This window comes from Larimichthys crocea, chromosome XXIII, assembly GCF_000972845.2.
Source record: "Larimichthys crocea isolate SSNF chromosome XXIII, L_crocea_2.0, whole genome shotgun sequence".
In the NCBI taxonomy this organism is placed as follows: Eukaryota; Metazoa; Chordata; class Actinopteri; family Sciaenidae; genus Larimichthys; species Larimichthys crocea.
This window is the reverse complement of record NC_040033.1, coordinates 6,728,839-6,753,724: the sequence shown is the minus strand read 5'-3', so window position 1 is coordinate 6,753,724 and position 24,886 is coordinate 6,728,839. Positions and strand designations below refer to the sequence as shown.

General features: G+C 44.1%; 2 protein-coding genes across 15 annotated transcripts in view; one reads left to right on the top strand and one right to left on the bottom strand.

The window, feature by feature from the left end:
• scrib (scribble planar cell polarity protein) overlaps positions 1-17,139 on the top strand; it is a 58,310-nt gene extending 41,171 nt beyond the window's left edge. For 3 of the 10 annotated variants that reach the window (XM_027274299.1, XM_027274298.1, XM_027274296.1), the window contains 16 exons: positions 892-972; positions 5,090-5,161; positions 5,307-5,360; positions 5,813-5,866; positions 6,221-6,343; positions 7,571-7,621; positions 8,434-8,580; positions 8,919-9,078; positions 9,171-9,390; positions 9,480-9,569; positions 9,665-9,847; positions 11,430-11,569; positions 11,733-11,770; positions 12,243-12,317; positions 14,100-14,154; positions 15,116-17,139. In XM_027274299.1, the coding sequence (XP_027130100.1) occupies positions 892-972; positions 5,090-5,161; positions 5,307-5,360; positions 5,813-5,866; positions 6,221-6,343; positions 7,571-7,621; positions 8,434-8,580; positions 8,919-9,078; positions 9,171-9,390; positions 9,480-9,569; positions 9,665-9,847; positions 11,430-11,569; positions 11,733-11,770; positions 12,243-12,317; positions 14,100-14,154; positions 15,116-15,252 (1,680 nt within the window). In that variant the 3' untranslated portion in view covers positions 15,253-17,139. Of the gene's footprint in view, positions 1-891; positions 973-5,089; positions 5,162-5,306; positions 5,361-5,812; positions 5,867-6,220; positions 6,344-7,570; positions 7,622-8,433; positions 8,581-8,918; positions 9,079-9,170; positions 9,391-9,479; positions 9,570-9,664; positions 9,848-11,429; positions 11,570-11,732; positions 11,771-12,242; positions 12,318-14,099; positions 14,155-14,251; positions 14,282-15,115 lie in introns of all 10 variants that reach the window. The other 7 variants (XM_027274302.1, XM_027274304.1, XM_027274297.1 and 4 more) reach the window with 7 other exon arrangements.
• kif9 (kinesin family member 9) lies at positions 581-24,618 on the bottom strand. 5 transcript variants are annotated; one of them, XM_019272608.2, is made up of 22 exons: positions 24,489-24,618; positions 24,293-24,408; positions 22,287-22,458; positions 21,969-22,075; positions 21,659-21,889; positions 21,349-21,432; positions 21,173-21,265; positions 20,869-21,016; positions 20,691-20,755; positions 20,525-20,602; positions 20,386-20,454; positions 19,778-19,882; positions 19,609-19,664; positions 19,417-19,504; positions 19,163-19,284; positions 18,466-18,639; positions 18,162-18,370; positions 17,907-18,086; positions 17,709-17,788; positions 17,471-17,551; positions 17,268-17,354; positions 581-680 (listed from the first exon to the last, which is right to left on the bottom strand). In XM_019272608.2, the coding sequence occupies exons 2-21, from the start codon at positions 24,380-24,382 to the stop codon at positions 17,268-17,270; spliced, it is 2,319 nt and encodes a 772-aa protein (XP_019128153.2). In that variant the 5' UTR covers positions 24,383-24,408; positions 24,489-24,618; the 3' UTR covers positions 581-680. The 5 variants fall into 5 exon arrangements, with proteins under 5 accessions (XP_019128153.2, XP_027130108.1, XP_027130109.1 ...); XM_027274307.1 differs by lacking the exon at positions 581-680 and adding an exon at positions 9,703-9,816; XM_027274308.1 differs by lacking the exon at positions 581-680 and adding an exon at positions 13,385-14,035.
• Between the last annotated feature and the right edge of the window lie 268 nt (positions 24,619-24,886).

The window sequence follows — 24,886 nt, the reverse complement described above, 5'->3', positions numbered from 1 at the left end:
CAGACGACAGTCCTGTCTGTGCAAAAGTGCCACAAAAATATCACAGCACTAACGCCACAGGCTTTTACCACGCTGCTCATCCTTTTTCTTTTTTGGCTTCTTAAATAAATCATCTTCAGCCACATATTTCAGACCCAAAACGTCCATTTAGAGTACAAAAGCAGACTGGTAGATGTTTAAACGCTTCAGCTACACACGCATTTTCTCAGTGGCAAACCAGCCACAGCCAACAGGTGAGCAAGACGACCCGTGAGAAGTAGCTCAAAGTTTCATACTACTGCTACTCTACGTGTATTTGTAGGTGACTTTCTGCGACTACGTTGGTTACACACATTTTAGCTAATTAGAATGACTATCAGGGAGACAAACAGGTTAAATTATATAAAAACAAAATCAAATTTACTATGAAACTTACTTATGTAACTATAAATGTTAAGAAAATGCCCATTCCTACTGTGTTAACCTCTATATACATGTATGTACCGGTAAATCTTTTAAAAATGGGCCACAGACATACTTTTTGTTTTCTAAAACAGAAGAACACGGTAGTTTTAATCAAACAGTCAATAAACAGTGTGTTTGTGGGGGGAAGGAACACGTCAGCCAGTCGATGAAGCAGCAGAAGCTACACTGACGTTAATATTCGGTAGACGGATCCGTTATTTTGTTCTTCTCTGAATCTGTTGACGGTAAACAAAATGTATCCTGAAATATAACCACATATTCCACATAAGTTACATAATTCACATTTAAAAAGCAGTCTGAATTGTTGATATCAGTAGTTCTCTACGTGTCTCCTCGAGTAAAACTAATTCTTGATTCTTGCTTGTTGTGTATTCAAGCTCAGCCCAGTCCCCTTCTCACCTCTGCTGTCTATTTATTTCTCTGTAGAACATTGGCACTGGACCTCTAAAACTTGACTACAAAACCCTGGCAGCACTGCCCACCACCAGTCTGCAGAAGGTTAACAGGGTAAGACTGTCTCTTTGTTCTCGTCTACATGTTCTGTCACTTTTCAACATGTTTGACAAAGAGTGCGGTCCTTGTAAGTTGTAAATTGTATTTCTGTGCCGGCTATGTTGGAAGCGGCCTCCGTGGCTCAGAATAGACCACCGTGGAATCCCTTGTTTTTATGTCCTGGGAAACAGAGTGACCCAGAGCCGACCAGTTGCCCCATTCAGGAGCAGGAATGTTAACCTCGCTCCATGAGCATAACCCCCAAGTCAACATTACAGATGGTGGGCTCCAAGGCCAAACCCATACAACATATCTGCGTGACGTAATTGTGTCAGACAACAATTAATGAGCCTACGTGTCACGAAGATGAAGGACTGATGAAGACGTTTGGGAACAGACCAGAGAAAAGTACGTGATCAAGGGCAGAAAACAAAGGAAAGACGACTGGAAGTACTTCAGACGGAGGTGGGATTGAAAGGAAGCATGGCCAGAGGGCTTGGTTGATAAAAGGAGTGTGACTGTGTGAATGAGGTGGCGAGATGGGAGGGGGGAAGGGGACAGCTGCCCACTATCAAACGACCTATCCCCTGTGATATTTTAAACCTGCATCTGGCTCTGAAGTGGAGGGAGTCTCTTGGGGTGGGTGGAGTGCCAGACTCAGAGGGAGGGTATCGTCTAAGAGGAGCAGACAAGTGTTTCAGTTTCCAAAGTCCTCGGAGGAATAAGTTTGAGTGGACATACAGCGCTGTCCTGTTACCGTCCTACAGGTATTCGCTTTTCTGTCTTCTTTCTCGTGTTTGTCGTTCCTTCTGTCTTGATTCATTCATTCTTCACTTTATTTTGATCCAACTGTATGTCTGCGTTAAAAAAACAAACTATGATTATGACTTTGTTTTAAATAGACATCTTCTTGACTTTTTGTGCCCTACTTGTAGATCTCCGGCCTGTTAAACTGTCTCAGAGAACTTAACCCACATTTCAGCGGCAGCTGTTCGTGTTTGTGCGTTAGAGCTGCATTTGCTGCTCCAGCCCACGTGGTCCTGCTCAGACTGTATCACAGTGACCCTTTATAACTGCCTGCAAGTTGTTAGTAAAGGTTCAGCTCGATAAAGTTATTGAAAACAGTATTTTAGGAATGTTAAAAACAACAAATGGAGTGTGTTTTCTGTGGTTAACAGGCTAATGAAGTCAGATGTTATGGATGACATGCCTTCTAGCTTTTGTCACATCACCGAAAAGGAGCGTGTTGGGGGTCAGATTGTGGAGGAATGTTTGGTTTGATTTATTGGTTATTGTAATATATTTATCAAATATGACGTATCTTTCTATCTCTGACAGAAACAACAGGCTCCTGGACTTTTTGTCCTTGGTGTTTACAGTCCACTAACCTTTATTAAATCAGAGGAGGCATTCAGTGTCTGACATTAGGAAGTATTGTCAACTAGGACCTGGAAAAATAATAATAATAAATATAGAGACAGTAGTGGAAGTCTGATATTTTCTATTCTGCTGATTAAATGTTCTTCTGAGAAGCGATCTCTGTACTTTCATACACACAGGGAGTAAAAATGACTCAGTTCCTGGTTCCGTAGTCTCACAGCTCTTCCCAGCATGACCAGCTTAGCGTGCCGGCATGCTGACGAGCCAGCAGCCTCGCACCAAAAAACCCCCAGCTGTCCCTCACAATCTGTGTCGGAGCCAAAAGGGCACTCGTTCACATTCCATCCCACTGACCCTCATCACACCACCGACTCTTATAGTCAGCATGTAGAGAGACACATTGCTGCCTCACAATGCTCGTTGTATTCTTAGTCCGGCTATTTTGATTATGTGAAGGTCACATCTAATGAATGACAAAGTCGGTGAGTTACCTGGCTCCATTTTTGAGCTTTTTATGGGGAATTTTTCTGTTTGGTGTGTAAAAACGTGACATTTCTACGGTTACAGTATCAGGTTTCTCGACATGGGTTGGGTTAAACGCTGCATATTTCCTCCCCTCATACAGTGACGTTAACTGTCCTCTATGTTCAGTACAGTAGGAGCTGGCGGTGTGCTGGAGCCTGAGTGTCTCACTGATCTGATAATGTGGTTATTTAAGGCAGAAGCCGAGAGAGTCTGGACTGTAGTAATGTGTCTAGTAACGTGTACGGCAGCCGTTAACAAGTCTTGAATGATGGCCGCTGAGAAACTTCAGGAAAGATTTAGTGATGTGAGAAACTCTTTTTAGCTGCGAGAGGCGTCAGTGTCAAGTGTCTATTTACAGAAGCTCGCCATGAGACACAGAGGGAATTACTTTTCTCAACTTATTTCAGATTTTGCTTTAATAATTCAGGCTTAAAATAAATAAAAGATCAGCTTTAACTAAACAATTCTGGTTTATATCAACCTGGATCTGGATTTTATAGGTTTGGCTGTCGATTAGATTACTTGTACTCACTAAGTTAAATACTGAGGTCAAGAAACGCAGCCACCAGTCAGGCAGGTTGTAAACAAAGCCAAGTTTTATCCATTAGAGTTAGGAGACCAACTTCCTCCTGATCTCAACTGATTGAAATAATGTCCGTATCTATAAAAACGTCTCTCTACTTCCTCCTCTCTTTTCTGTTAAAACTTTCAGCTCTCATTCTTTTGATTATTTGAGTTCATTTTTCTTTATTATTTCAGTTTACTGTATCTGTCCTCCCTCTTTCCTTTACTCCCGTCCAGTTCTCTACTTCTGTAAGTCTGGCTGCTCCCATGGAGGCTCCCCTGCAGGCCCAGTACGGAGCCCCTTTAGAGCCTCTGGGCTTCGGCTTAGGCCACCCCACAAATCCCCTCAGCCACATGGACCCAGAGTCCTGCCCCAGTCTGAACGCAGAGCACCTGCTCCAGTCTGAACACGCAGATTACCTTCAGGGATCCCAGTTCTCCCCTAATGGGACCTCCACTACCGACAGTGCGGGCTCATCAACAACCATAAACTCCTCGACATGTGCAGCTGAAGAGGAGGAGGAGTGCATGGTGGACTCTCAGCCCATCTGCTTCAAAGAGAACCCTTTCTTGGTGGCCAATCGCAAAGGAAAGGGCCGTCCAGCCGGAGAGCAGATCCTGTCAGGACCTCCTGTGGGCTACGGGAAGCAAGGCCAGCTGCAGCCCTGGTTGTTCAGCAAGGCAAGCCGCCTGCCTGAGTGTGGTTTGGAGGCAGCATGGTGTGTTACTGCGCACAGTTTGTTGTTTGGCTCACTTGTGTCACTTGAAATGGATCTTTCATTTGCATCAATCGAGTTTAATCTGAAGAAACGTCGTTCACTTGACACCAGACAGTAATGAGCGTGCATAAAGATCAATATTCTCCGCTTCCAGACAAATGTGAATGTTTGCTGGTTCATTTGTTTTGGACTGTTGGTTGGAAAAAAACAAGACCTTTTTAAAGCAGCTATACTCAATATTTTTTAATAACACTATATCAACTGGCAGTGTGTAATGTTAAAGGGCCTTCAGGCAATTATCACCTGAATCTACAGCTCGCCATGACTTCATTTTATTTGGAGAACCAGGTGGACAGAAACACGACGCTCTGTAACTGATGGAAAGTCTGCTCGTTCCCCAGCTATCAACTAAAAAGTTGGTGATCTGTCGATGTTGTGTTCACAGCTCGTTTACGCTTCCTCCAACTGTCCAAAAATTCCTGACTGCAGGTTTAACAATGTCTCATTGGGCAAACTGGGACGGACATTTTTCACCATGATTGGATATAAAATCTGTATCTCTGCTTCCTTGCAGAGGAGTTATGTGGTTTTAAAAAAAAGCTTTCTGTCAAAATGTGTGTGTGTGTTGGCTGGTGCATGGTTTTTGCTGTGAGCACAGAGCTTGTGGCACCTCTCGAGGTATTCGGGCACATAGTTAGTAAACCGTCAGGATCGACTGGAATGTGTGTACCGGCAGCTGCGAGGGAGGTCATGGAGGAGCACGACCTGAGACGCACAGAGACGTGCATGTTGATCTGCAGCAGCTTGTTGGATTTATTGGAAGATCAATTCTTTGCAGGACTAACCAGTGAATCTTGTGGTGGTGTTCCTTCACTGCACTGTAGCACTGAAAGTAAGAGCAGCTGTTGAAGTGTGTGTCTGATGTCGGATCTTTGTTTTTTCAGGCGCCTTCCTCTGATTACACCAGGACGGACAGCCCGATCAGGGAAGCACCGTACTCTCCCACGATCCAACCGGTGAGCAGCGTTCACACCCAGCACTCCTCTCCGATATTCATCTGCTCTCCTGCCATTTTTTAATTTATTTTCTCCTTTCCCATGATCCCATTCTTCCGCCTTAGAGGAGGTATTTTACAGTTTTACCCTTCTGACCTTTCCTTAGCCCAGCCACCACTCTTCTGACAGCTCCCCGTATGCAGGCAGGGAGACTCGCTTCGTAAGTGGGTCTTGTGGCCCTCTCTGCTCTGGCCTGGATTTTCTTTAGCACCTGCTGCTCTGAGCCCTCTTTCTGTTAATAAAACATGACTAGTTCAGCTGCAGTGTCTGCCACAGTCGTACCGGCCTGAAAAGCATGTGACTGCTTCTCCGTGGCCAGCTGATTACTGATGCTTTGCCTCATGCAGACTGGATGTGCATTCATTAAAGAATTGTCCATAACGTCTCTACTGACCAGCTGTGGCTTCATATTCTCTCACAGGACGATAAAATAAAGTTTCCATTTATAAGAACATTGATATCAGTTTTTGCAAAGTATCGCCCTCAGTTGGTGATCAACTGTTGCATTGTTTGATGGCCTGGCATCATCCTGAAGTAGCTCCAGTAGTAAAGATTTAGATTCATTCATTTAGTTTCATCGTCATTGTTTTGTTTTCATTGTTTTTTTTGCAGGCAAACATTCATTACACCTCCACTCCTACTGCCAAGGACGACCCTTCATCATCAGTGAGTGTGTGGAGCTTGAAAACAAGCCGTATGGTTGATAGTAGATTAGAGTTGGATTGATCACACTGACTTACCGATATATAAAGTTAATATACCCAAATGTTATCAGACACGCATGTTGCAGTAATCAATTTTAGGTGCTAATAAAGAGTTTGAGGAGTTTGAGTGTAAGTAACTTTGTTGAAGGTCATCTGTATTTTCTGGTACAAACACAAAACACCATTTAAATAATCTGATTCATATCCATCATTAACTCCCATTCATTCTGAGTTGTCGTGCATCCTGAAGTTTGGTGCATTAGAATGACATCGGATCTGATCTATTGACTAAAAACATCGTTTGTTTCCTCTCCAGACGCGACCCGGTGCCATCCAGCCAGTCGGCCGCGTGCGGCAGAGTCCCTCCCCCGCCACCCCGGACGGCCACAGTCCAAACCCCTTCCAGCATGGCCCCTCCCCCTTCAACTCCCAGACCTCTGTAAGACCCCTCACCACCACATAGTGCTGTTTTCAGTCCACTGTCAGCTCTGTGCCGCCTGCTCTGGCTGCACAGCCTCAAAAAAAAGAAAAGCAAAACCAAAGTGCTGTCTCACAGCAGAGCTGCAGATTTCTAAAGAACCAAAGGCAGGAAGGCTTGTGTTTGAACGCACAGGAGGGTCGACTCTGTGCAGGTGCTGCTGTCTGTCTGTGATCTCCAGGCACACCTGGAGGTTAACAGTGTTTGAACTACACCTGCAAGTGGAGCCCGACGGAGCTCCTGAATCAGACCTAATGTCTCATAATTGCAGCTTTCTGACATGTTCCACTTTTGTCCTCCTCTGGCGAGCGTCATAGCTGGATTGGTAAATAACAAAGAGGCTACGATTCCATCTCACATCGTCCTGACGAGCTCATACAGAAAAGTCTGTCATGGCTATGAAACCTTCCAGGCCCTACTGTGTCTCTCTCTCGCATACTCCCCTCCTCTCTCACATGAAACCAGACGCCATGCTGTTCACCTGTTCTCCTCCACAGTCTTCTTCAACTTTGATGTTTTTTTTATCATAGTCTGCCCTCTCCTCCATCTCTCTGTCTGTCCGTCCTTCCCACCTCCTCTTCCTCCCTCCTCGGCTCCTTTTTTTTTTTTTATTATTATTTTTTTACCATATGAACCTACCCCACCCACAACCTCCCTTCCTCCCTCCCCCTCCTCCCCTGCAGCCTCGCGCCCCCTCCCCCACCTCGCCCGAAGAGTTCCCCATGAATGTCAAGCAGGCATACAAGGCGTTTGCCGCCGTGCCTCGCTCACTGGCAGTGCTGGAGCCGCCGCAGGTAGGCCGTGCTGCCCGGACTCAACCCCCGGGTCACAACGACAAAAAGCATGCTGTGCTGATTGGTTCGTCTCGCCCTCCCCCCTCCGCCCCCTCCTGACGGGAACAGGCTGTCCTATAAGGAGCCTGCGCCGTGTCGGGGGGCCTGTGACGTGCTGTGACGTGTGGAATGCGTTCATCGTTGTTTTCTTTTGTACTCCAGTGCCATCATCTGTCATTCTGGTGTTGAGTTTTTTGACCCATTCGTCCATCCATCATGTGTGACTCGTGTACTAATATTCAATCCCCCTTTTTTTATTGTATCCCAGCTGCTAATCAGTCTGCCTGCTCTGTATTTCTGTCTTTGGCCTCAGTCTGAGTTTACTGAGTTTTACTAACGCTGCTGTGCCCAACAGGACCTGTATGGTGTGAGGAACAATTTCCACCCAAAGCAACCGTCTCCAGAGGTGAGTGAACACCACAAAATATTATAACACAGCTGCCTGTTGTACTATATTGGACCAAATATAAGATGTTATCTTGATGTTATGTTTAAAGAAGTTGGTGTCGATTTTTAAAAGAACTGAAAAGATTTATTACTGACGTGGAGTTAGAGGTTAAAACAGTTTTTCACCAGTTTTCAGTCTCAGGTTTTTTGTGGGCGGTCCTTAAAGGGTGGTTCGATGACACGCTGAGGTCACCCTGAGCAGTGTTTCAAAGTTAGTCATGTCATTTTCATTTTGAGCTGCTCATTTTTACCCGATTTTGACACCTAATTTGATAAACTTGTCTATTTTTAGACATTCAAATTTAGTTGGGTGGTTAATAACACTTAATAACACTTTATTCTTTGGTCTGACAAACTCAGAAAACATTTATTTTTACTTTACACAGACTTTAAGGAGCAGACATTTCTGTCTTCACAACATCAGATATTCTTTCAGACAGATTGTGTTTTGCTGCCACAAAGAAAATAAATTTTAGATGAGAGAAAATGTTACAGCAGAAACCAACCGCAGGCCGAATCATCTGCTCAGCAGCAACAAAATGTCATGATAAAATCAAACAAAACATGACAAGAGTAAGGACATTATCTCTAGGAAGCTTTCCACAAACAGATGTTGGATAGGTCTTGATAATTGGACCAATAAGGTGATTAACAAGTCATGTCATATCATCAAAATATCGTCTGAAGTCGCATACCGAGAGGAAAAAAACCCCACTGGCTCTTAGTCATCTAAGTCCGACAGTGTGGTGACGATACATGTGGTCTTTTCAGCCTGAGTGGAACAACGAGGTGTTTGATGATGACATAGATGGTCAGGAGGGAGCTGGTAAGGGTCTGACCAACAAGCTCTCCCCCCGCCGGGAGTATATGAGCCTGGCAGCAGTGCCTCGACTCTCCAGGCTTTCCACGGAGCTGCAGGTACCCACCGCCCCCGCCACATCTAGAGCGGCCCTGTTCTTTGTCCGGGCTGCGGTGTGCTTGGCTTGACCGGTGGTGGTGGAGGTGGTGGGGAGATAGCCGTGTTACTTCTGCCAGTAATGGGACGGCCAGTTAATTGATGGTGCTGGGTTCTTTTAATAGCTTGTGTTTTGCTTTCTTCTTGGTCTGTGGCGTATTTTGTGACGTCCTCTGCTCGTCGCCCCTGGTTCTGACCTTTTATTTGGCTGTTTTGTCATTTGTAAATCTCGCAGCAGGTGCTACGATCTTATTGAATGTAACCGTAGTCATTTTGTGATCTGTGCTTGATTTCTCTACAGACTCCTTCTCCTGGTGGTAAGGACAGCCCGGAGCAGCGCTCCTTTAGGGACCGACAGAAGTATTTTGAGATTGACGTGAAGCAGCAGACACCGGACAAACCCAAACCTCGGGTGTCTCTAGTTGGAGAAGATGACCTCAAGAAAATGAGAGAGGAAGAAGGTTTGTTTACACGTCTCTCTTTCAGCATCGCTGGTCAAATAAAAACATGACTCGGCGAACCTGCCCTGACTTGTCTGTTTATCTCACCCCAGAGAGGAAGTTTGAGCAGAGGGCGCGGGAGTACCTGCTGGATGAAGACGAGGAGGACGAGGAGGAGGATCTGGTTAAGCAGATGGCACAGATGAAGGCTTCTGGCAAAGTGTTGCTGGACGGAGTGGAGTACAAGGTGGAGCCAGTATCCACCCCATCCCAGCACTGTTCCACACCACCAAGCTATAACGTCACACCACCCAGTTACTGTGGCAGCTCGGGGTAAGAATCTGAATTATATATATATATTATATTATTATTGTTAAACCTTTTTTTATTCCTTGTAACTAATTGTGTGTGTTTTTGCGTAGGCCGTCCTCTGTTGATGGTAAAGTCGACTCTCAGAGGAACTCGCTGGAGGACAGCTTCAGGTTGGAGCAGCGGCCAAACTCCATGACTGGGTAATTACATTTTTCACATCATCTTCAAACGTCTCTTTGCCGTTGTTATTGTCGCTGTAGTCACCGCCGCTGCCGCTGCTTGTGTGTCTTGTCAGTCTGATCCCGGTGTACCCCGGAGAGTCTGCGGCTCCCATCCGCACAGCCAAAGCAGAGCGCAGACATCAAGAGCGACTCCGTATGCAGAGCCCCGAGCTGGCTGTGGCCCCCGACAAGGATCTGTCCCCTGCTGAGAAACGAGCTCTGGAGGCTGAGAAGAGAGCCATGTGGAGGGCAGCACGGTAAATAAATAACACACAACAAACTGTGATGAAATATCTTTTTTACGTATTTTGTCCTAGCACTTTGATATAAACAGGGATGTGTCACTAATTAGGTTAGTTACGAATTCTGTATAGTTCGATTCATCTGTCAGTGTAATCAGCCCAGGCGAAGGCTGATAACACTGACAGATGAACGGACAGAAACGTAAGTAAGCGTCTAAATATGGACATTCACAACTTTTGCGTTTTACAGCATCACAGATTTCAAATATTAATCTCGTCTGGACAAGTTATACAGTGATGTCATTATTGTCTATCTTGTCTGTGTAAAGAAAAGACTTTTAAGGCATGGACACAATAAATAAATGAGGCAATTAAAGAAAATTAAATTATTTATTATTACCATTTAAATTTTTCAGCTACATTTGGTTCATATTTACAGGAGACAAGGTTTTAATATTTCTTCCAACAATTCTGTAAATTTGGGTCTGGAACTTAATGAACCCTGTCGATGAACTGAGGCTAAAACTAAAGAGCAAACACCAAAATGTTCTTTGCGTGGGTCAGTAAGAAGGTTGATGACACGTCTGTCCCAGGTTCACCCTGTGTTGTGACGCTGGCGTCCTGTGTGTGTGGTCAGTCTGCTCCTCTGACTGTTTTCATGACTAAAAGTGAAATCTTATTTATTATTCCTGGCTCTCCTAAATGTGTTTTACCTTCCATTCTTTGGTTTTCTTCTCTTTTTCTGTCTGTATGCCTTTCTTTCCTTCCTCTCCTCCTCATATTCCTCCTTCACCCTGGTGTACCTGTCATCCTATTCCCTCCTCCTCCTCCTCCTCCTCTCTTCCACCCCCTCCCTGGCCTCGCTGGGCCCAGGCCCTATGGCCTAGAGGAGGATGTTAGGCAGTATGAGCAGGACCTGGCTAAGAGACTCTACCAGGCCAGAGTGAGGGCATCTCAGGGCACGCCCGAGCCCCCCACCTCCTCTACCTCCTCCTCTGCAGCCTCCCAGCTCAGGTCTGCTCCTCGGCCCCAGCCACCAGGGCCAGACGCACGGCATCGTGGGGGGTGTGCTGGGGTGCTTTTGGCGTTGGGGTATTTTGCTAGAGGCCGAGTTCAGAAAGGTCCGAGCAAGCACTCGCAGCAACACTGCGACCGTGCTTCACCTGCTGCACCTTTCTGCTGCTGTCTTGCTTCTGCACGTCTTTGCTGTTTCTAGCTTCCTCTCGTTCCCCCCTCTCTCTCTTTACTCTCTGTCTCGTCTCCCCCCCTCTTTGCAGCACTCTTTTCATTTGCGCCTTGCTGTTCTTTTGATTTTCATACTTTTATTTGTACTAACACAGTTTGCAAGCTACTTGTGAGTTGAGGGTAAGCCTACTAGCAGTAGGTCGTCCTTTTCCTGGAATGCCTCTTATTGTGTAATGAAATCAAACCGGTTATCTGTCACAGCAGACCAGGACAAGGAGCACCCAGCATTAGTAGTGATGGGCACTACACACAGTCATAGCGGTGTGTGTGCTTCTGTCAGTCTTTGTCTCAGTGTTTCTGTCACTCGTCTTGTTTTCTGTCATTTATCTGACGCCAGTTGTTCCCGTTGTAGAATGAAGTCTCTGGAGCAGGATGCACTGAAAGCTCAGATGGTCATCGCCAAATCTCGGGACGGGAAGAAGCGCGGCACACTAGACCAGCTGACGGAGTCGCCTTCACCCGCCCCCACGCCCTCTCCCACACCCATGGAAGGTAGGAGGCAGACATCTTCTTTCAAGTCATTACTTTAACAGCAGAACACTCTCCTCGCTACCACATCATCCAGTGTCGTTGACATTTTAGAGAAACTTTGAGACATATTTGTTTTCTGCTTTGTAAATGACTCACTTGCTCTTGTTTTGTTCTCCTCTGGCAGAGCTCAGTCCTCGAGGTCTAACCTCTCCGGGCAGACTGGTAAGCACCAAACTTTCTTCTTTTTGTTTCTGGTTTTTCTAGCGGCCTGTTGGTCGGGTTGGACGAGTGGCTGTATCCTTTGTACGGACTTGGAGAGTTTGACTCATCAAATACTTGAGCGGCGCTGTAACATTGACTCTGCAGTTTTTCATTATGGAGCTTTGTTTCAGATTGTTGGTTCACAGGCTCAAAGAGGGAACGCAGTTTAATTTGCTTCAGACACATTGGCATTAATCCACCATCTTGCTCATTGTCACTAGCCAATCAGCCGCAGCTGGCTGTGTGAATCACCCATTAGCCTCTCTGCATCCCACCCCTCCTTTTTCTTTCTCTTATTCCTTTTCCTCTCCTCTCCTTTGACCTTTTCCAACCTTTCTTTACTTTCCCCACCTTCCTCCCTTTCTTCTGTCCTTGTTTTCCTCTTCTCCCTCCCTCCTCGACCTCTGCTCATTCCTGTTTGCTATCCTTCTAGTCCCTGTCGTCAAAGAAGTTTGACTACCGACAGTTTGCTGCCATTCCTTCTTCCAAACCCGTATACGACATCCAGGTATTGGCTGCATGCTGAGCTCCCGGGGCCCCAGCCTCTCCTCCCTTCCCCTTGGCTTTCCCTGCTGCCTCCCCCCTTCAGTATCTCTGTCAATCAAGAGGCATCAGTGCGACTGCAGTCTAGGTCTTGGCTCAGTGATTGATCAGTACTTCCTGCTCTGCACTATATCAGCGTGGCTCACTAACTCTAACTTGCACAATGAAGGTAGACTTACTCCACGTCAATGACATCCAATCAGCCCTGGGCCTCTCATGTTCTGTCTCTCCTGCTTACCACTCACAAATGTATGAGCATCTATAACAGTAACCATTCACACCCATCGATCGCTCAGCTAACTAATCAATCACAGACAATAACACCCACACTGACAGGTTTTTGAACCCACTAACCACAATTGGTTCCGGGGGGGAAATGGCCACAAACTCTGCATCTCACCCACTCTAACGTTCACGTCCATCAGCTGTTGTTGTTCCACACATGGGTCACACATCAGGCAGAGGGACGACGTGTCCTCCGTTAGGTTTCCTCTCATGCTGTGATCTGCTGAAGGGTTTCCTGCTGCGCTGTCTTTAGGGTAGACGTTTTGTGTAGGTTTCTGTGAAATAGTTCATGTGAGAGGGAAGCAGGGGGGTCCTGGAGTGATGCTGGAGTATGAAGAGCTTCTCTTGAAGTGGTCTTTCCTCCTTTTTTGGGGGGAGTGCGTGTGGCTGTCTGTGTCACTGTCAGTCTGAGTGTGGGATTTGTGTGGCTTGTTTGTATTTTCCCTTTGGTGGCGTATTTTGATATCACTGTAAGTGTTTGCATAATGTTTCAGACTCTGACAAAAGTCATGTTGATAGGCCGGGCTGATGTCTGTAAGGTGACTTAGATAAACGTAGTTAAGCAGAACTACAACCAGCAAGGTGAGGGTCACATGACAGTCACATGATCACTACCTTTGATTGATGTGTACTCTATATATCTATATCTATATCTATCTATATCTATATATATACATATATACATATATATATTTATTTATTTATTGTTCTTAATAGACGGTTACTTGTTTACATATGTTGTTTGTTTGTTTATGTACTGGAGTATTGTAACAAAAATAATTTCCCCCTGGGATTATTAATGTATTTCTGATTATTATGAGAGAGAAACTATGTTAAAGACTTGAAGCAAGCCAGTCTTCCTCTAAAACATGAATATTCATGCTGGTTAGAGTTGCTAGTTATTGTAAGTTTACTCAGAATTTCTTTCAGCTCTAAAAATAAAAACAGGCAAACCTGAAACTGACAGTTTGTGACGACTCATAACGACGTTGATCCTCCACTTGCAGGTTGTAGAACAAACAGCTGCTCGACACTAAGTTAACGAGGGGAAATATTATTGGTTTATAACGGCACAAAGACAGAACATCTTGACCTTCTGCTTGGTTTTCATTGTGCGTTGGTGAATCTCGTTGGTGCTGTACTGTTTGCTGTCTCTCTTTTTGTGGATGTGCCTACACTACACAACAAACCCCGGAACTGATGACCTAACTCAACCTCCCTTTCCGTTAACATGCCAATCTCTCCTGGAGAGTAGTCGAGTAGATGTACTCTGGCTTTAGTGGCTGTGACAGAATGGAAGCTTCAGCGCTGTCTGCTAAAGCGGCAGTGAGCGGCTGGCTCATCTTCTCACAGTCTCCCTCGCTGCCAGCTCCCCTGCTCACATGGTGAAGGCTTCCCCTGGGATACAGGTGACAAAAACACCACCGCCGCTCAGTTACTAACGGTCTCTTCTCTCTTCCAGTCCCCTGACACGGTCGATGACATGCAGTTCATCGACGACGGCTCCAGCAACCCAGGTGAGTACTGGAGCTGTTCAGTGTTTTAAGCTGTATCAGGACAGGTTTGTGAAAGACAAATGTGTCACCTCTAAAACTTGTATCCCCTCTGATTCAGGTCACTACCTGGGATAAGCAGCTGTTGTTGGTAGGATCCTGTGTGCATGTTGGTTTTTGGGGTCTGCGTGTGAGAAGAGTGTGTGTTTGCGCATTTAGACTCTAACCTGCCAGTCGTGTGGCACACTGTGACTTAACTGTGGGTTCAGGTATTAAGACGGGTGTGTCTCGCTGGGTGTGCTTCGCCTGCTGCTTCCCATCGCGGATGAAGCAGCAACTGATGCCGAGTCCAAAGTGGACGAGAAACTTGCAGTGAAACTAATGATCTCTCACTAACTGTGATCCAGACTGGGCATGACTGTGTTTAATGTGTTCATTAGTGATCGCAGGGAGCTCTAAATGACTCCAGTCAGTATGTTTACATGCTAACCCGACTCCTGACATGATTTAACAGCATGGTTTACTGATGTGAACAGCTGTAGTGACCCAGTATGCTACATTTAAGACGTGAATGGTCAAATTGATAATTCAGCAGTGGACACGCTTCTATTACGTTGAACACAAGGATGGATTTCTATCCGCCCACTGTGCCTGCATATGTGCACATGTAAAATGCCACTTTGGAAACTCGGTTAAGCGTCACTGTAAACACACTGACTGGAGGATGAAGTACACAAAGGGTTTTCTAATTGGTTATTAAAGTAACTATATGGGCATCTGAATACAGCTCTCACTCCGTCACCGGCTGCTTCCGCTCCAAACTTCTGGGCCCTGCTTGTTTTCCAGCTGCTGATCTGAATGTGGGGCTTCTCTCGCAGGTTTAAGGGATCCGTTTGCTTTCAGATGCTCGTCAAGTGAAAAGAAGCTGCCTGACGTACGCATTACTGTGACTGAAGTAGGTTTTGTCTTTCTTCTTGCTGTCTAGGGCCCACTGCGTGCCCCGAGGCCGAGGTGCCCACCGCGCTGCCTGCCACCTCAGCCCTGGAGGAGATGGCTCTGTACAGCAACAAGCGCAAACTGAGGCAGGGTCGCCGCAGCCTGGAAACCGCCGTGCCCACGTAACATCTCACACTGAGAGAAGAAATCCGAAGACACGCGCATTTAAAATACACTGTGGACACACTGGTAATACGTGGGCGCATCCACAGGAGGTGCAGAGTCACTAAACACTACACACGGTGTCAGTAGAGCGAGATTTACTCTCCTATATATAACCACTGCAGAGACTACGATAGTCACCACATACACACTCACTTATATCCTGCGTGCCAGTCTTGCCTCTACAGTCTGGAGGAGTTGGCAAGTTGCTCAACGGTCCCTCGGAGGCAAGAAAGCGCTAGCGTGGTTAGCTAGGATCGCTTACAGACCATTCTTATGTTTGTTCTACATTCGGTTTATCTAGTTAGAAGTGGATCTATTTTAAAAAAAGGATGTGACCGAAGTTTTTAGTTTTTTTATTTTTCGCACCTCCGTTAATGATTTTGCTGTTTTTAAAAAAAAAAAACATACTGGAAGAGAGAAGAAATGGGTCATAGCTGTACTAACGATATTTTTAGGCTTTCAGTGACTAGATTGTAAAATGTCAGGGGTGTGTGTGTGTGTGTGTGTGCGTGCGTGTGTGTGTATATATTAATTGAGGAGGGAACATCCTGCTACCTTCACAGTCACAGATTGTGGAGACAAACATATCTTTTTTTTTTTTTGCACTGCCACTGATCAGCTTTTTAAAAACATATCTTTAATAATTTATTGTTTTTATCGGTTTAGTCAAATTGAAGGCCTAAACAACATAAAGCTTGTTGTAATTTATCATTAAAAAGCTCACTAAGTCAAAGCTTTCAACTAATGAACTGCATATCACTTTATATCATTGAGTCGACTTTATATGAATCCCCTGGGGGCTTTTGAGGGAAGCAAATTCGAGTTTAGCTGTTGCACATCAGTGTCTCGACACGAGTCATACAGAAATGTTTGTCTCGGCATCTGTCCAGATTTGTTGACGGTGTTACATTCCCCTTGTTGGCATGACAACACTGGAGGCAGCAGCATTAAATCGACACTTCACAGAAACAGATCAGACAACATACATTTTTAAATCCTTTACTAATTAACGGTACTTTCCCTGCCCCTGTTTAGGGTTTCTATTTTATCAATGTGAATCATTAACTTCTAACCTTGAGTTATCAAGGTTTTCCAGAGTGACGTGAAGGTAGCAGGTGTTTTATTTTTCTGTCTATGGTTAATTTAAATCTGATGCCACTGAAAAATCATTTATTATTGTGTGAATAATGTACAAATACTGAACGGAAAAGCAAACTTTGGGTTTGAAAACTGAGCCAGTCTTGACCTAGACCAAGTGAGTGTCTGGACTGCTGACGCCTCTGGGTTTGGACGGGCTTGGTGTCGGGACGCTCTCTGCATGTATATTGGTTTGTTAATGGGAGAGCTGAGAGGCAGAACTGATTTTAGAAATCCCTCTAAAGACATTTATCTCATTCAGACATTCAGCTCACTGCTTAACAGACAGACTGTCAGTTCATGTATCTGATGGGTGTTTTCGCAGAATCACAGCATCGTAGCATTTGTGTTAATTTAACGTAGGGTCTTCTAATGATAGCTTTCCGTGTTGCTCTCACTGACTGAAATTCAGTTTGTTTGATAACATTTGCAATGGCTGATATCTTCTTTTTTTAACTTACATTAGGTAAATCTTTTTTCAGATGGGTTTCACTACATTAATAATGCAGTGTTTCAAGTTTTTGTGTTTATTCTTTTGTCTTGAGTTCTCTTTGGGGGCTTTTACTTGCAAATAGGTTGGAGGGAAAGGGGCAGAAGTCCTAGGGTCAAGGGTTAGAGCTCACACAAGACTGTAACTAGTGAATTTGTACAACCAAAGAAGTCTATTTTGTGGTTCAGGAATAATAAATTTTACTTTTCATTTAAGAAGCTGATTCACCGTGTTGTGTCTTGATTCATGTACAAACTCCAGTGCACAGACTACATGTAGAAAAATGAGAATTACATGTCATCACATGTGAACGCCGCAGTTCAACCTTCAGCCTGGACATAAAACTCACTTATGTAACAGGTAGAATTGGGGGAAGTCTTCTCTGCCCGGAAGAGTTCCTCTGCACTGGAGTAAAGACCAGCGCCCTGCTGTTCCTCTGTAAGGACAAACACCAAAAGGTTCAACGCTTCTGGAAATTTGTTGTCAAAATACATTTTATATTAAAGTTGTGCCTCATGAGCAGTGGTTCATTAGATGTGAAACAGGACTCACCCTTTTCAGTGTTCTGTAGCGGGCGTTGTAGAAAGACTCGGAGCTGGGTTCATCAGGAAGCCCTTTTTCTGCATCCTCCTCCTAAGATCAACAGAAGATAATTCATCCAAATCACAATTTAGTGACAACTTCAACAAATTTGAGTGGGAGAATATTTCATTTGGTTTTTTGGTTAAATGAGTCTTCTTTGTTAGCTTCTATATGAAGAGATACTGCTGTAAATGAGAGGCAGACTCACTTCTCTGGGGCTCTCCTCCATTGTTATATCCAGCTCTTGCTCATGTACAAGGAAAGACTTCTTATACCAGCTCTCAAATTCTGTGACACAAACATGAACGACTGATTATTCCTCTGAGCGCTCTAAGGTTGTTAATTGTTTCAGCTATGATGGCTCTAAGCTGTGACAGGAAGAAGTACAGATATGTGGAGAACTGACCCGTGAGCAGGCGCACCCGGCACTGATCCACGAGGTGTTCACAGTAGTTGACCTCTGCCTTGATGTCCCGCAGCACCTCGTATCTCTGCCGGTACACGGCCTTCAGCGCTCTCAGCTGCATCAATAAAGTGATCTCTGCTTCCTGCAGCGGCGGCTCGTTCTCCATAACCAAATACTGACCTTCAGACAAAAAATAGAAATAACAGTACGGTACATGTGACCAACTTTTCTCGGTGATACAAACATTAGGTGTACCTTGGCCTCCCCTGAGCTCCCTGTGCTGCTGTAATGTGGCCGTGGTGCAGTCGATCTCTCTCTTGGCGGTGTTGACCTCCTCGCTGAGCTGTCGGAGCAGACTGCGGCGTTCCAGCAGCACGGCCTTGTTGTCCTTAAGGATGAGGTTGATCTTGCTGCCTTGTCCCACCTTAAAAACTTCAAAGGCCTGCTCTTTGGTGGGAGGAGAGCTGGACAGCAACAGAAAGCTTTTCAGTTGAAAGTGTATAAAACAACACAAATATCAGTCGACCATTTAATAGGTAAGATTATACTCGTATCATACTCTGGGGGGAAGGGTTCACTGGCAGGTGGCTCCTGTGTGTCCTGGCTCTCAGTGTCTGGTTCTTGTGACTCGTGTTCCCTCTCAGGTGTCTGGACAGAATGCAGCTTTGATTTGGAGGCACTCTCCAGATGCTTCCTTGAAACTGGACTGCCCTCTCCTCGTCTCTTACTTTGGCTGGAGAATCACATTGAGGGTTTCCATTAGGAAAACCAAGCTAGTGCATTTAACAGTTTAACCAGTTGTGCAGGCTTCGATCAGAGAGGTCTCAAACAGGACATTCAGAGCATGATGTCAAAAAATATATTTATAATGCAACACAAATGACAATTATTAGCCTGAAGAGCATTTCCTGATTTCACCAGATTTATGGATGTTTATTTGTGATGGATGATGTTTTGATATCCTCTTAAAAATGTGTGCTGACATAAACCATGTCTGTGTCTTCAGATTTGACGGTTATGTCTGAGAAAGAGCTGTGATGTTTGGTGCTAACTGCAGCTATCAGGTTTCACTTCTGCTGCTGCTCCAACTGTTAACCGTGATGCCACGTGGAACAGAACAACAATAACTGCAGCTCGCAGCTCACACAGTATCTTTGCCTCACGTCTCTGTGCCCCCCAGCAGAGCTGCACCTCACAGAAGGATTTACATCAATGTACACGTTTCTGCTAAAAGTCAGTCTGAAATGTTCACTCACTTCTGTTTTTCACTCAGCTTCTTAGTTTTGGCTTTGGTTGAACTTGGCCGAGGAGCATTTTTCTTTGGCACCCCAGTGCTGCCAGCCTCTACGTCCTCAGTGCTGCTTCTGATGTCCCACTCCTGAGGAATGAACAAAGCAGCATCTAATCAAAGCTCGGTCACAATTGCGTGTTCACTAAACAGACTTGCACAACACAGAAAAATGACAGCTGCTAGTCTCCATGAGGTACTGAGAGTCAGATGTTGACTGACCTTGATAGCAGCTGTGTTAGCACTTTGGTCTTTCTTCACCAAGTTGTATGTCTGGCGTAGCTGAGCCTTCACCTTCTGCTCCTGTTCCCTGCTTACACAAACATGCTGAGTGACTCACCGTTAACAAAGTATTCAGTCTGAATAAACACTGCATGCTCCAGTTGCAGGTTTCAAAAGGTAAATAATGCGTACTGTACAGCAAGCTTGAACTGGGCGAACACTGCATGAACCTGCCTGATGTTTACGATCTGTAATCAGACGACATGCAGAGAGAACTTTAAAGCCATCAAAAGGACAACTGCAAGCCAGCTTTGGATATGGCAGAGTAACTATCAATAGCTGTGTTTGGTTCTGCTCTCACACTGATGTTCTCCAGGCTTCCCGCTAGGTACCTCTGAACCTGGCTGTGGATCTCTGCCAGCTGTGCTTCAGACAGCGACTCGTATGTGATGCTCGGCCGTTTCGCCTGGTGACGGATGAAACACAGACGTAAATTAGTAAGTTAAAATCATATGAATTAAGTGAAATGTGCTCAAACCTACACAAGCTCGATGAAGTGAAAACATGTAACACTTTATTTTTACAACTGTGGAATTAACAGGATGTGTTTACGTTGTGCATGTTGTGCAAAATTATAAAAAATAAATAAAAATAACACTAAGTAAGAACCACAACCCAAATATGTACGGCATGTGACGTGGTGGACATTTATCTTTTTTGATAAAATAATGGCAATAAAAATAAATAAATAAATATCAAATTAAAATGAAGATAACAAAATAGAGAATAAAATATGGACTATAATTATAGTCTGAAGTTGGGACTGTTTGGTTTGGATTAGGTTGGTTGGTTGTTAGGTTAGTTAGTAAACACCATCTGTAAAAGAAGAGATGACTGTACAATAGACAATAAACTAAAACTATAATGAAATACATGCTGTTTCAACATTTTCCTGCTAGCCTTACTCACCAACGTATTGCACAAGGACAGTTCCTCTTTCAGCATCTGTACATCCTTCTCAAGTTTCTTGATCTGAGCCTAAACACAACAGGACATTTCATGAGATCACACAGACAGTACAATATTGCGTAATATCATGTGAACTCACTGCTAGATCCACGCGTTCATTAACAGCAGGGTCAGTCCGGACACACTTCATCCTGCAGGCAAAACGCAGAGTAGAGAGCTGCAAAGAATATTAATGATTACCCAGAGTTGAAATGACACCATGTACAGTGAGAAAGAGGCTTTACATCATATAGTCCACCCCTTACTGTTTCTTCTATCTGTGCAGCCTCACTGTAGATGTTGGCCACAAGCACAGTGTTGCAGTTCCCTCCTACAGAAACAGACAAGTGTATAATGTTTTACAAGTATTACTTCAGAGGCAGACGTAACCTGCTAAACACTGGCTAGCAGCATTGTTAAAATACAAAAGCCTGGCAGACTCACCCAGCGAGTCTTTGAGGGCATGCGTGAGTTTACTCTGTCTGAAAGGAACGTGGTCTCTGCGATGGTCTGCCAGGGCCAGGATGGCCTGCTCCAGGAACGACAAGGACCTGTTGATGTAGACCGCTTCCTTCATCATCTGACCCTCTGACTGGAAGAAGAGGAAGGAAAAGTTTAGGGCTGATTCTTTTTTTCAAAGATTCAAAAGCAACTTTAAACATAAGCAGCCACATTTGCAGTGTATGGTGACATCATCTCACCTGCACTTTGCTCTACTCAAACATTTTAACGTGCATTTCAAGCTCACCCCAGTCTTTCCCAGTCTCTCTGAACCAGCCAAATCCACCAGATTCAGCTTTGACGTGACGTACTTGGCATCTGACAGAGTTCGTGAGCGACACTGATTGGGACAGAAAAAGCATGTGTAAGAATCAAGACCACGGTGAACAATATTGTAAACCATGAAGGTGACTGGACTCATACCTCCACATGCACAGTGAAGATACAGTGAGACCTGGAGGAGTTCCTGTTCAAGGCATGAGATCCAATGATGCGATTCATCTCACCCTGAAGAGTGAAGAGTTTTATCAAGCTTCAACTTTCAATCAGTAAAAACAAACATTCAAACAGCACAATCAATAACATAAACTAGAATTTAAATTTCAATCAAATTGCAGTTCACAATTCTTTGTTTTTTATTTTCATGCCTACTGAGGTATAAGAAAAGAAAGGGAGCTGGTGTGGTCTGCTACATGTCTTAGTTCCTAACAGCTTTAAATCTTGGACCTCACACCTCAAACAGCAGGTTGAGGGCCTCCTCCTCGCTGTGGACAGGGTGAAGAGACAGACCTCTGATGAGCACCCCTCTTCCTGGCTCCTCCATCACCACCATACTGTGAGGAGACTGGTGTGACGAGCCTCGCAGCGAAGACAGCAGGTCCACCAGGGTCTCGTTGTAGATCTCCAAGTAGGACAGGTGCACATTGAAGGCATGCTCGGTCCTTTTCTCCACCTCCTGAAACACCTAAAAAAAAAGAAAAACATCTACTGAAGGTGCAGTTGGGGTGTTTCCCAGGTGAAACCTTTCACATGATGTGGGTTACCTCCTGAAGAGCCCGAGGAATGACGCCTCTCTGCTTGTATGATTCTGTGGATCCCGTCATGGTGTAGGTCTTTCCTGCACCTGTCTGCCCAAAACACATCACAGTACCTGAAAAACACACAACAGAAGACTACAATACACTAACTACTACTACACACAGACAATACATTAACTCCTTGGAGAAAAAGCTCCAGAGGTACAGAACATAATGAGTGGACAACAGAAAAACCTACAGTGTGTGGACTTTAAGTCGTGTACACTTATCTGGTATTAACACTTAACTACACAGTGTTGGTTGGATGTAGATAAATAGATCTACCATTATAGCCATCCAGTGCTCCCAGTACCACCCGTCGGCACACCCGGGTGTAAAACTCCTCCTGGGATACATCCTGCAGGATGCCTTCCAGCTGGAATGACCAGGAGCTCGGCTGTCTTTTCCTGGAGTCCTGGAGCTTCTTCGAGTTTTTCCTGTGATAGATGTTCACTGTCTGAAGAACAAGACACACACACATAAATAAATGAATTATTAAGTGTCCACTGATGTGCTGTGTTAGATTACTAGACTAGAGATTGAATGAATATCTGAAATGTGATGCAATTTGCAGTGGATAGCTGACACACTGTCTATCATTTATGAGGATATGCTCGATGATGTCAGATAAGGTTGTAAAAACAATTTAGTCTGGCAAAGATGTCAATAAGATTATCCATTAAAAATATGGATATGGTTCAGTTCATGACTGTTAATCCATCTTCACCTCTATTTTATTTTAAACACACATTTGATAGATTAAGGAAAGACAAACAAAGTGCCTTCAAATCATTTACAGTATTAAAAACAGTCAACAGTGTGTGTGCGTGTGGTTTGTGATGCATGTCGGACTACAACCATTCATTTCATGACCAAATAACCTGTCATGTATTTTTATTGATTACTGAATTATTGGTTTGGCATAGAAATGTCAGAAAATTGTAGCAAACTCACAGAGCCTGTCTTCAAATTGGTTATTTTGCCCAACCAGCAGTCAAAAACCAAATCATATTTAATTTACTATCAAAGAAAACCAACAGTAGATACAGTAGTTCTTGCCAAACTTGGCAGAAAGTGTAACCACGAGTCAGACTTTTAGTTTAAAGTACAAAACAGCATCCCATCCTTCCAGTTTGTTTGTTTTTTTACCTTCTTAAACAATCTATTGATAGATTTTTTTAACTATGCACCACGACTATGGACTTCCCCATCTTCTATTGTTCTTGGCTCTTTTATTTGATTATGTAGTTTTATTGCACAGTATTTTTTTTATTAAACTTATTTAATCTCTTGTTCCTTTGTACAGCACTTTGAACTACATCCTCTGTATAAAATATGCTATAAGTATTATTATGATTAAATTATCTGAGTTGCTGTTAATCGTGGTATTTACTACAAAACAAACAAATCTTTTTTTTTTTTTTTTCAGGTATAGTAGTAAGCAACACAAACTGTTGGATAATAAAAGCACAGGTGTAAGTAACATCAGTAATGATGGCTTCATCTCATTTACAGGGTTCCCACACCTTTTTCATGAACAAATTCAAGCACTTTTCAAGCACCTTCAAGCACCAGTTTTTCCATTTTTCCAGCCCCTTTAAATAGGTAGCCTACTAGTTGTGTTTGCCATGATGGGAAGCGCAGCGGTGCCACTGTATGGCATAATAATATGGGTCTAATTAGCATTATTTCATATGGTGGTAGATTGACTGTTTTGATTTTTAACTAATTGTGAATTGGCTTGTATTCTCAGCTTGTGAGCGGTGTATTGTGTAACTACCATAGCGCAATAACAGTGACAAATTCAAATTCAAATTCAGTGACATCACACAAATTTCAAGCATTTTCAAGCACTTCTCAAAAAAATTCAAGCATTTTCAAGGAATTCAAGCACCCGTGGGAACCCTGTGGATAATAAAAGCACAGGTGTAAGTAATGATGGCTCCATCTCATTTAATACACCTGATGAGCATTCATGCATAATATCAGCAACTAGACACCCAATTAACTAAATGGATCATTAATGTAATTAAAAGCATGAATTCAATGCTCTGCAAGTCAAAAGATGTTCAGTAGGTTTGTGTCTGTCTGTTTATAAGCTTGTTAAATCACAACATTATTTAACCAGGTGTCACCAGCAGCAAACTGCAACGATAGTTAACGTCCGTTAAAGTTTAACTTCAACGAAATTTAAACGGTGACTCTGTTTTAATATCAAGAGATATTCGAGGCAAGTTTTTCTTTTTCTTTTTCTGGCTTAATTTGATTTTAACAGCAGTAGGTTTGGTTACCTGTCCGTCTGGAAGACATTCAATCAGGTGTCGGGCGAAGTTAGCCGTTGGTCTGATTCGGACAAACACCTGGACCTCTCGGCTCTTCATGCCGACACGACGACAACGGCGCAAAACTGACATCAACAAATACAGAATAAGTACTTACAAATGAGTACAAATACACAACAAGTACAAATATTTTCACTAAATCCACCTGAGCTTGTTTTTTTAACCGTGACTGGCTCATTTCAGCTTCACCCTCTCAGCTCCGGTTCGTCGTCTCCTCAACGTTTGTGGTTTTCCCTCCGGCGCCATGGCAACGAACGGCAGCGACCGTGCCCGCGCACACTGTTGCGAAGGTGTCAAAGCGCGCTCCCGCACCTGACTATAAATCTTTCTTTAATTATGAGTAAAAAGTAGCAATACACTTAAACCATAAGAGGTCCTTTAATAAACTAACGCGTCGAAAAATGTCAGCCTCCCCAAAACTGCTGTGAAAATATTATACATTCATATTTTCTTCCACTTTAAACAAGACAACCAATTGAGTTTTGGGGTTTTAACCCTTTAAAAGGTCAACATGTCTACATAAGTTTGCTTGTTTTTGACGAG

What these genes read in the sequence shown, in the direction of transcription:
- kif9 (XM_019272608.2), bottom strand. Translation starts at nt 24,382, where the DNA reads ATGAAGAGCCGAGAGGTCCAGGTGTTTGTCCGAATCAGACCAACGGCT. An exon ending in GGAGCTCAGGGGAGGCCAAG is followed by an intron (nt 18,087 to 18,161) that starts GTACACCTAATG and finishes TTTTGTCTGAAG; the next exon opens with GTCAGTATTTGGTTATGGAG. An exon ending in GCTACAGAACACTGAAAAGG is followed by an intron (nt 17,355 to 17,470) that starts GTGAGTCCTGTT and finishes TTGTCCTTACAG; the next exon opens with AGGAACAGCAGGGCGCTGGT.